The sequence below is a fragment of the Rhincodon typus genome, chromosome 20 (assembly GCF_021869965.1).
Source record: "Rhincodon typus isolate 14 chromosome 20, sRhiTyp1.1, whole genome shotgun sequence".
Lineage (NCBI taxonomy): Eukaryota > Metazoa > Chordata > Chondrichthyes > Orectolobiformes > Rhincodontidae > Rhincodon > Rhincodon typus.
Genome location: NC_063351.1, coordinates 48597578 through 48609744, shown reverse-complemented (window position 1 = coordinate 48609744; position 12167 = coordinate 48597578). Strand labels below are relative to the sequence as shown.

Genomic DNA, 12167 nt, shown 5'->3' with positions numbered 1-12167 from the left:
GCTCCAACAGAAGAGATATTTGGAACAAAGTTGTCAGCTATCCACAACAGGTTTCGTCGAAATGACAGTTTGCAGCAGAAAACTTATACATCTTGTGATATTTGAGTTCAATGATGAACATATCTTCCTGAAACATGTCTGTGGCACTAAATCTCCAAGATATCTGATGTAGGAGCATTATTTACAGCTCTTTTAAGATTTTCATGAAGATCACATTTAGATTTTTAAAAATTGCTCCGCAGTGAAAGTCACCAATCACAACCATACAATAAATAAGGAGCAAGCAATGCACTAACCATGTCTTATAATCTAGGTTGAGGTACTCTAGTCACCAGGTACAATAAAATCAACAACGATATTAAGCACAAGGTCAAAAAGCTGGCTGGTTACAGTTTCCTCCTCTTCACCTCAAGAAGCTTAACTCCCCCAGCAAGTTATGTAAGAAATGTTTACGTTGTCACAGCAGGAGAGAATGGTCTCATGGCACAGCAAAGAAAGAATGATGCACATTTTGAGCTTTAGTTCTATATTTGCATTTTGTGATTTACCATAATGATACAGAATTCTCCAGTGATAGAAGACTATTATTTTTCAATGTTAAAAACGTTCAGACACAATTAAAAATAAAACAGAATGTTGGGGCACAAAGCCAAAGCTACACAGTGTAAGTGCACACAAGTTATCTAGAGACTGTGCAAGCACAACTCAGTCTACCCTTGGGAGAATTGTATGTAATTTTAGTCACAAAATACCAAAAAACAACCTCAGAGATAGTAGGAACTGCCGATGCTGGAGATTCTGAGATAACCTCCGGATTCAATGCATCATTCTCTACCATTTCTGCCACCTGCAATCTGACCCCACTACTAAGGATATATTTCCCTCCCCATCCTTATCTGCCTTCCATAGGGACCGCTCTCTCCGCGACTCCCTCGTCCGCTCCACATTCCCCACTAGCCCCACCACCCCCGGCACCTTTCCCTGCAACCACAGGAGGTGCTACACCTGCCCCTATGCCTACCCCCTCACCCCCACCCCAGGCCCCAAGAAAACCTTCCACATTAAACAGATGTTCACCTGCACATCTGCTAATGTGGTACACTATATCCGCTGTTCCAGATGTGGCCTCCTCTACATCGGGAACAACAAGCGGAGGCTTGGAGACCGCTTTGTAGAGCACCTACGCTCAGTTCGTGACAAACAACTGCACCTCCCAGTCGCAAACCACTTCAACTCCCCCGCCTCACTCCATGTCCATCCTGGGCCTCCTCCAGTGCCACAACGATGCCACCAGAAAACTGGAGGAACAGCACCTCATATTCCGCCTGGGAACCCTACAACCCAATGGTCTCAATGTGAACTTTACAAGCTTCAAAATCTCCCCTCCCCCGACCACATCCCAAGACCAGCCCTCCCTCTCGTCCCCACCCCATTGACCTGTCCGTCTTTTCTCCCACCTATCCGCTCCTCCCACCTCACTGACCAACCCCCACCCCCAGTTCCTACCTACACTCACCTCACCTCTACTCGCCTCATCCCCGCCTCCTTGACTTGTCTATCTTCCCTCCCACCTACCTACCCACCCCTCCCTCCTCACTGACAAACCCCTATCCCAACTCCCTACCTACACTCACATTTACTGGCTTCATCCCCGCCTCCTTGACCTGTCCATCTTCTCTCCACCTATCTGCTCCTCTATCCACCTTCTATCATTGCCTCCCCTCTCTCTATTTATTTCAGAGGCCCCTTCCCCTTCCCCATTTCTGAAGAAGGGTCCAGACCCGAAACGTCAGCTTTCCCTGCTCCGCTGATGCTGCCTGGCCTGCTCTGTTCTTCCAGCTCCACACCTTGTTATCCCAAAAAACAACCTAACTGATAGACAGATTTTTATTCAGTAATGTGTTGAAGGGTACTGGGGAGCAGGCAGGAAAGTGGGGTTGAGGCTGAGATGAGATCAGCTATGAATGTGTCAAATGGCAGAGCAGGCTCGAGGGTTTAAATTATCTACTCCTGCTCCTAGTTCTTATGTTCTTATGTTTTAAGGGCAACTGAAAATCTCACTGAGGCCTATAAAATATTCAATGATGTAGAGTAAGTGAATCCACAATATTACCTCAAGGTTCATAGGCTAGAGAACATACAAGAAAATTCACTAAAGTTTAATTTAAAGTATATTGTTGATTTTTAAAAATCCAATGAGAAATGAAAGTTTCACATAATCTAGTGGAGTTCAAAATGCAATTGGATGTTCATTGAATGAGTTGTAGGACTAGATGAATGAGCTTAATGCAGCTCATAGTTCTTGTCTCCTCAATGTTTTCTTATGTTTCTGAAAAAAAATTGAAGAAACTATGTTGTATTTGCTGATGAAACAAAAATATTCACAGGAGAAAAGAAGTTGTATTGAAGGAACATAAATCAAGTATATTAACAAAATAATCTAAGTTGAGAGAATGGGCCTATGTCCTTCACATGCATAAATGCATTTGGGAAGTAATGTTCACTCATCAGAGAAGGAGGATTCTGAAATATAAGAGGGATCTGTAGGACATAGTGGATAAACCATTCAGGATCATAAACAGTATTGTATGGTCATAAGAAAACAAGTAAAGCATTATGGTTTATTCCCTGCACTGTACAATATAAAACTAGGAATTCTATGCTTAGTTTATACTATATCTTTTCTTTTTAACTATGATATCGGGTTTTAGCTCTCAAAAGTAGGGCAGGAGATACTGAAACCCTGGAGAATGCTGACAAAAGGGGAAATAGGACAATGTCAAGCCTTAATAATCTTCATAATCAAAACAGGCTCAATAATATGGGACTATTTGCTATTGTCTTGGTGATACCCTTGACCACTCCTCAATCACCCAATATTTCAGCCCCTCTTCCCGTGCAATTGCAGGAAGCATGTTGCCTGCTCTTTTATCTTTTCTTTCTTCACTGGCTGAGACATTAAAAAGTCATTCCAGGTTATGGATTGATTTACGTGCAAATTTTTATATATTCATTCCTCACCATGCAGTCTCCTCTACATTGGACAGAGCAAATGCAGACTGGTAGAACACCTTCTTTCAGTTTCTAAGTATGACCCTGAGTTTCCAGTCGCTTGCCATTTTAATCCTTGCTCTCATGGTCATTCCTGTCAGCAATCTACTGCAATGTTACAATGAAGCCCAATGCAAGCTTGAGGAATAGAACCTCATTTTCTGATTAGTCACTCTGCATCCTTCCAGACTGAATATTGAGTTCAGCAATTTCAGGCCATGAAGTCTGCCCCTCTTTTTTGGTTCTGTTTTGTTCTTTCATGTACCAGTTTGGCTCTCATTTTCTATGTCTTCGCATCACACCGACAAACAATAAGGGATCCCATTGTATATCAGTGATCGTCATACTGTGTTCCCATTCCCTCACCATATCTGACAAAACCCCATTTCATCGGCTTTTGGTGGAGCTGTTCATTATTCTGGCATTCACAGTCAGGCTGAATGGACAAATGATTCAGAGACAGTGGGAACTGCCGATGCCGGAGAATTCGAGATAACAAGGTGTAGAGCTGGATGAAGTCCAAGGACTTCACAAGCTTCAAAATCTCCCCTCCCCCGACCGCATCCCAAAACCAGCCCAGCTCATCCCCGTCTCCCTAACCTGTTCGTCCTTCCTCCCACCTATCCACTCCTCCCACCTCAAGCCACACCCCCACCTACCAGCCTCATCCCTCCCCTTGACCTGTCTGTCTTCCCTGGACTGACCTACCCCCACCCTAACTCCCCACCTACACTCACCTTTACTGGCTCCATCCCCGCCTCTTTGACCTGTCTGTCTCCTCTCCACCTATCTGCTCCTTTATCCATCCTCCATCTGCCTCCTCCTCTCTCTCTATTTATTTCAGAATCCCCTGCTCCTCCCCCACTTCTGAAGAAGGGTCCAGACCCAAAACGTCAGCTTTCCTGCTCCTCTGATGCTGCTTAGCCTGCTGTGTTCATCCAGCTCTACACCTTGTTACCTCTGAATGGACAAATGTTTGTTTCTTTCTACATTCCCTTTGCCTTTTGTTTCGTGACATCATGGTCATTTAATCCCTCCCACCCTCTACCTTATATCAGACCTTCTCTCCCCTCTCACTTTCGATGACATAAAGCCCATCACATTACTACTTTCCTTTAGTGCTGTAAAAAATTTACGTTCAACTCAAAACATTAACTCTGTTTTTCTCTGTCAGCAGATGAGACCATGATGTAACTAGTGGCGTCCACAGGATCTCTGTTAGGACCTTAATTATTTACATTTTTCATTAACAATGAATAATGGCTTAGAAAGTCATGTATCCAAATTTTCTGATGACAGAAAGTTAGGCATTGTAGACAGTGTAGATGATAGCATTAAATTACAAAGAGATGTTGATAGACAAAACTGTGGCAAATGGAGTTCAATATACGGGTATTTCTGGTCTAACATGTGTTTCATTAACACAAATTGGCTGTAGTTGCCATTGATGAAAGCAGACACGGTTTAGATAATGTGAACTTTCTTCTGTACAGTATAGCAATTTTCTATAACGATTTCACTATAGTGCAATTTTCTGTGGCAATTCTCTATAGCATGAGGTCACACAAGAATGCAACTACTGCGTAATAGGAGGTTATCTACAATGAACTGAAAAAGGATAGATTAGGGAACTTTCTAAATGGCACGAAGTTAAATGCAGTAGATGTCTGTCACGAGATGTGCCTTTAAGAAGGATTTGTTCTGTCATGTTTTGAAATAATTTGAAAATAAATGCTATAAAGTTGGAGCTGAGCCATATGCTCTGAGCCCAGCAATGTAGCTAGCTTTGGTTGTTAAAAGAAGCAAAAAGGACTGGGGTCAAACTGCCACAGAACCAGGATTGTTAGTTTAACCTTCAGCAGTTGGTGGAGTCTTGAAGCTGGATGTGGAAGCTATTATTCCTCTTTCTGTTACAGCTAAAAGCTTGGGTTCTCTTCCTACTGTTAGAATTGCATGTGAGATAAACTATTTTACTGAATTTATAGAGTCATAGAGATGTTCAGCACAGAAACAGACCCTTCGGTCCAATTCGTCCATGCCAACCAGACATCCCAACTTAATCTAGTCCCATTTGCCAGCATTTGGCCCATATCCCTCTAGACCCTTCCTATTCATGCACCTATCCAGATGCTTTTTAAATGCTGTAATTGTACCAGCCTCCACCACTTCCTCTGGCAGTTCATTCCATATGTGTACTACCTTCTGTGTGAAAAAGTTACCCCTCAGGTCTCTTTTAAATCTTTCCCCTCTCACCTTAAACCTATGCCCTCTAGTTTTGGACACCCCCAACCCAAGGAAAATAACTTGACTATTCGCCCTATCCATGCCCCTCATGATTTTATAAACTTCTATAAGGTCATCTCTCAGCCTCCGATGCTCCAGGGAATTTAGCCCCAACCTATTCAGCCTTTCCATATGCCTCAAACCTTCCAACCCTGGCAACATCCTTGTAAATCTTTTCTGAACATTTCAGGTTTCACAACATTTTTCTTAAAGCATGGAGACCAGAATTAAATGCAGCATTCCAAAAGTGGCCTAACCAATGTTCTGTACAGCCACAATATGACCTCCCAACTCCTGTACTCAATGCACTGACCAATAAAGGCAAGCGTACCAAACGCTTTCTTCACTGTCCTGCCCATCTGTGACTCCACTTTCAAGGAACTATGAATCTGCATGGCAAGGTCTCTTTGTTCTTTGCCAAGGGTTTGTTTGTGGGATGTTACTATACTGGATCTGTTGCTGTTTAGTAGTTAAATAATCTATTAATCTGTTAAGTTTTCAAATAGAGTTAAGTTATTCCAATTCTTCTTTCTTTTGTTGAATTTCAACTACAGTGTAAGAATAAAACATGTTTTGATTCAAGACTGGTAGCCTGATTAATTGAGGTGTGTCCGAAGCACAATGCCTTCCACTTCTCTTTATAAATAAGAAAATGTTGGGCTCTAGGCTATCTTATTAATGCATTTTGAGAACGTTTAATCTGGTCCATAAAATGTACAAAGAGACTTGGGAATTCAGGTGCAGATATTGTTAAAATGTCATGAATAGTTACAGAAAACAATCAAGAAAGCGAATGGAATGCTGGCCTTTATATTAAAAGGGCAGAAGTACAAGGATGCAGAAGGTATGTTGCAGTTATACAAAACCGTGGTTAGACCGCACTTGGAGTACTGTGAGCAAATCTGGGCACTACAGCTTAGGAAAGATATATTGTTCTTGGAGGGAGCACAACGTATGTTTACAAGAATGATACCTGGACTTCGGGTGTTAGGTTATGAGGGGAGATTGTACAAACTAGGGCTGTTTTCTCTAAAATTTAGAAGGTTGAGGGGTGATCTGATCAAAGTCTTTAAGATATTAACAGGAAAAGACAGGGTAGATAGAGATAAACTACTTCCACCAGTTGGGGATTCTAGAACTAAGGGCATAGTCTGAAAACTGGGGCCAGACTGTTCAGGAGAGCTGTTAGGAAGCACTTCTAAACACTTCGCGTCCATGGCAGTGGATGCTGGAAGAGTTGTTAAACTTAAATCCGAGATAGATAAATTATTGTTCAGCAAAGGTATTAGGGGATATGGGCTTAAGACAGCTACTTGGAATTAGGCCACAGATCAATATAATCTCATTGACCGGTGGAACAGGCATAAGGTACTGAATGGGTAACTCTTCTTCCAATGATACCGCCAAATCTGCTGCGTTTCTCTCATACTCCATGTTTTTATTTCAAACAAATGTGATTTCATTCATGTGATGAAAGATATCTGATATTTTTTATAACAAGGTGTAGAGCTGAATGAACACAGCAGGCCAAGCAGCATCAGAGGAGCATTTTTTTTCTGAAGAAGGGTCCAGACCCGAAACGTCAGCTTTCCTGCTCCTCTGATGCTGCTTGGCCTGCTGTGTTCATCCAGCTCTACACCTTGTTATCTCAGATTCTCCAGCATCAGCAGTTCCTACTATCTGATATTTTTTTATATCATTTTAGAACATGGGGATGGTTACTTTTGTTAAGGATTAAAAAGAAAGGTCAGACAATTCTTCCAAGCTGTGTGAGAGGAGAGAGATCCTGTGGAGTGTTAATGGAAAATTGCTTTTACTGTGTGTTGGTTATGACAGATGGAAAAAATTTTTTTTAGTTCGTTGTTGGTTCAGGGATTCATCTTAATTCAGAAAAACTAGAGACTGAAAGCTTTTAAGAAGTCCAGAGGAAACCTTACTGGGGTCAAAAGCAAATATAGTCTCTCTTCTTGAAAGGCAAAGGGAGAAAAGGACAGTTCAGGGAAAGCACAGTTAACTCGGTGTAAAAGATTAGTTTGTCATACTTCAAAACCAGGCATGCTTGGTTAGAAATCTACATCTAATTAAATGCTGAGAAAGTCTAAGCATGCTGCTTTACGAATATTCATGTATGAAGACTTCACAGTTCACAGTAAGGGAACTAGGAGGAATCAGTCAAGTCAGACTTACAGGTAGACAGACAGGAGGCTGGAAGAACACAGCAAGCCAGGCAGCATCTGGGGGAAAGGAGCAGTCAACATTTTGGGTATTACCCTTCTAGAACCTTCCTGTTTGTCTACTTGGATTCCAGCATCTGCAGTTTTTTTGACTCCCTAAGTCAGACTTACAGGTTTGATATAAAGTGGCAGTTTCTCTGGAGTTGAATCTCTGTAACAATAATGTTGGGCAACAGGATGAAACTATGTTATGGTGCAAATTTTAAGATCATTCTAACTGTGTTCTATATCTTCATAACTTATTCTTTATTTGTTTTCATCGTTTGTGTAATAAACTTCAGCTCTGCTGTTAAAGGTCAAAGAATCCCTACTGTGTGGAAACAGGCCATTTGGCCCAACAAGTCCACACTGGCTTTCTGAACAGCATCCAACACAGACCCATCCTCCCCTACCCTATCCCTGCAACCCTGCATTTCCCACGGCTAATCCATCTAATCTACACATCCCTAGACACTATGGGCAATTTAGCATGCATCTTTGGATTGTGGGAGGACACCAGAATGTCCAGAGGAAACCCATGCAGAGAACATGTGCAAACTCCACACAGTCACCCAAGGGTGGGATTGAGCCCAGGTCGCTGGTGCTGTGAGGCAGCAGTGCTGACCACTGAGCCACTGTGCCACTGTGCCACCCTGCATCCTCAAATGACTTATTTCACTAACTGACTGCACATTAACTAAACTAAGAAAAGCATCCATCAAGCTAGGCTTCAATCTGGCATCTGAATTGTCCGGTATTACGGTCAGTTGGGACCATGATATTCATATCAATAAATATAGTTAAAGATGTTAAAATGATGGAGCTAATAGATCTCACTCTGGTGGATAGATTTTCTGAGCAGGAAGTGATGGGTGACCCAACAGACATGAGTATAAAATACACAGTAATTTTGTCAGATGTGAGGAAGCATTGATTTTTTGAGAGAGTCATTGACCTGGGAAAGCTACTAAAATATGTGGGAGCACGTGCTATGTATATGGGTTTCTGAAGTCAACTGCAACTAGAGGACACTTTGAACACAGAAAATAGAAGACGATTTGATGATTTGATTTATTAGCGTCACATGTACAGTGAAAAGTATTGTTTTGCATCCTAACCAGACAAATCATAACTTTCATAAGTGTACCAGGGTAACAGAACAGAATGCAGAATATAGTGTTACAGCTGCACAGAAAGTGCAGAGAAAGATCAAATCTAATATGTGAAAGGTCCATTCATAAAGTCTGATAATAGCATGGAAGAAGCTGTCCTTAAATCCGTTAGTATGTGTTTTCAAACTTTTCTATCTTCTGCCCAATGGAAGAGGGTGGAAGAGAGTAGGACCAGGGTGGGAGGGTTTTTTGATTTTGTTGGATGCTTTCCCAAGGCAGCAAAAAGTGTAGATGGAGTCAGTGGAAGAAAGGCTGGTTTTCACGATGAACTGGACTGCATTCACAACTCTCTGTAATATCCTGCGGTCTTGGGCAGAGAAATTGCCATACCAAGCTGTGATGCACCCAAATAGGATGCTTTCTATGGCGCTTCTATAAAAATTGTCAAGTGTCATTGTAGAACATGCCGAATTTCCTTAGCCTTCTGAGGAAATACAGGCATTGCTGTGCTCTCTTGAGGGTGAGATTTCTAGAGTTTACTTCATTGCTGGGGAAGCCAAAGACAAGCTTTGCATTTTTGTAACTCAAGTTTGGGATTTTTACCTATTTATCTTTTTAATTAGATTTTTATCATGGAGAATGCGTAATTAGGGAAGAGAGATCTTTCAATCGTGTACATGGAGTACCTACCCCATCTGGATGAGTCGAGTCTGAAGCACTTGATGGGAATTTCTTGTCTTTTTTCATTTAAGGAGTGACTTTATGGAGGTTTATAAAATCCTGAGGAGCATGGATAAGGTGAACAGCAAAGGTCTGTTCCCTAGGATAGAGTGGGGGGAGGGAATTCAAAACTAGAGGGCATAATTTCAAGATGAAAGGAGAAAAGATTTAAAACAGACCTGAGGAGTAACTTTTTCACACAGAGGGAGGGTCATATGTGGAATGAACTGCCAGAGGAAGTGGTAGCTGCAGTTACAACTATAACATTTAAAAGACATTTGGACAGGCACATGAATAGGAAAGGTTTAGAGGGTTATGGTCCAAGCACAGGCAAATTGAACTAGTTTAGTTTGGGAAATTTGGTCGGCATGGGTGAGTTGGACCAAAGGGTCTGTTTCCATACTGTATGGCTCTATGAGTCTATGATAAGATGGAGAGCTATCGATATTGACTGGAAATATTAAAAATATTTTGCACACCAAGTAAGGAAATGCTGGTAAATAAATCTGCCTGGAACAGCAGCAGTAAGTCATAAGCCGCAATAGTGGATTCGTGGATAAGACTGATTTGCTCATTAGCTTCAGGTTTCTAGTGGTGGATTTCATGTTTGTGACACATTCCAACAATGTAGAAAATACAAAGTGAGATATATTAGCAAAGTAGGAGAAATTAAGGAGCCAGAATTAGACAAAGCCTCAACCAACCAGGTCAGCTATTTGAAAAATCCAGTTCAAATAGACCTCAACCCCATGGAAATACTTGCACAGGTTCATTTCCATCAATAACTGTGCTTCTAAAGACAATGCCATAATAGAAACAAAGTACATGGATAAACAAAATGAGAAAATGATGCTCTTCCTTACTAATCACAAGCTTTCCTCTTTCGTTACCGTGATGCCTGCTCATCATTATTTATTCACGTAAAAACAATGCAACCCAAATTTAGGTTTTCTAGATATTTCCCTCTCCACTTTTTTTTATTCTTTCACAGGACATGGATATCACCAGCTAGGACAGCATTTATTGCTCATTGCATTAAGTGCACCAGTTAAGTGTCAACCACATTGCTGTGGACTGGAGTCACGTGTAGGCAAGACTGGATAAGGATGGCAGTTTTCCTTCCCAAAAGCACATTAGTGACACATCCCGACAATGGCGTAAGAGTCATCTTTAGAAACTTAATTCCAGATTTATGTTTTTAAAAAGTTTAAACGCTACCATTTGACATGGCGGGGTTCCCAGAACATTACCTAGGGCTCTGGATTATTCGTCCAGATAATACCCACTAGGTCATCACCTACTCTGAAATGGATGAGTTACTTTGAAGTACGCAGCTAACAGTCACATGGTTAAACATGAACAATAGTGTCCACTCAGTGGACTGGTTTGCAATGCAGAATGATGCCAACAGTGTGGGTTCAATTCCCGCACCAGCTGAAGTTACCATGAAAGACTCTCCTTCTCAGCCTCTTCCTGCATGCTGAGATGTGGTAACCATCAGGTTATGCCATCAGCAATCATCCTTCTCTAATGAGAGCAGCCCTGTGGTCTGGTAGGGCTATGGTGACTTTAGTGTACAGTAGGTGGAACCAGCAGGAATGATGATAAATGCGTAATTTAAATTCCAAATGCTTTGAGTATTCTGTTAGCCCATTGAAACATCACCTTTGAAATATAAAAGATAGTAGGAACTGCAGATGATGGAAAATCTGAGATAACAAGGTGTAGAGCTGGATGAACACAGCAGACCAAGCAGCATCCTGCTCCTATGATGCTGCTTGGCCTGCTGTGTTCGTCCAGCTCTACACCTTGTTATCTTTGAAACATAATGTAACTGAGCCGCTTATGGGTTTGTTTGTGCACCTGTCAATCCCTATCCAAACTTTGAAATTTTGAGACGTGTTTACTGGGAAATGCTGGAGACCATTTCACAAGCAAATCAGCGCAGCCCGAACAAATAGAACTGTCACAAACCTCACCTGCTTTAGGGAATCTATAGTTGACTGGTCATCTTGCGAGAGCTTCAGGGCAGTTGTCACCTTTGTTGAATTTGCAACAATCTCGGCATTGAGGTCCTTGCATTTTGCCATCAGGCGTATCTCATTTTCATGGGATTTTTTGAGGGCGCGATGCAGCTTTTCATACTCAGTGCGAAACTTTTCAAGTCCCTTTTCTCCCATAAGTTCAGAAAGGACTTCTTCAAAGTCCCGTTCAAGCGCCTCAAAGGCATGGTCCTCCATGATTCCTTTATCTGATTTATCCTGCAAAAGATAATGAGGAGAAAGGGGGAGGGATAAATTAATCACAGGTACACACGTGCATTAAAAAGGGTCGAGAAGTGATCTGCCATTTTAGTCACTTCTCCAGTCAGCAGCAAATCTAAGTGTCTCTTGGAATGCATTTATAATCTTTGTTTCAAAAGTTTGCTTCAGAAATTGAATGCTCACAGGAAAAAAGTTCCATTGTACAATGTATGGATAACCTCTAGATCAACATTACAAATAAGCCAACTTATTAATGCCATCAAAAAATGTATGTATATTGCTTTGTTTTACTTTTGATTGCAGGTATTGAGTAAACAAATTTTAAAATATATGCTCATATCCCTTTTCCTAATTCACTTTTTTTGGCACTAGTAAATGAAGGACTGATGGCATGGACTGTTCTCACACCGTCACTTATGCCAACAACAACTTACATTGATATATCATCATTAATGATGTAAAAAGTCAAAAACACACTCAGAAGCATTATTGTGTCATCTACAGCCATGGATGAGGTGCCAGAA

At 41.5% G+C, this 12167-nt stretch overlaps 1 protein-coding gene across 1 annotated transcript in view; it reads right to left on the bottom strand.

Moving 5' to 3' along the window:
• Positions 1 to 11643, bottom strand: part of cfap58 (cilia and flagella associated protein 58) — a 169144-nt gene extending 157501 nt beyond the window's left edge. Inside the window, exon 1 of the mRNA XM_048608992.1 lies at positions 11359 to 11643. Coding sequence (XP_048464949.1) covers positions 11359 to 11619 — 261 coding nt within the window. The 5' untranslated portion in view covers positions 11620 to 11643. The remainder of the gene's footprint in view (positions 1 to 11358) is intronic.
• Between the last annotated feature and the right edge of the window lie 524 nt (positions 11644 to 12167).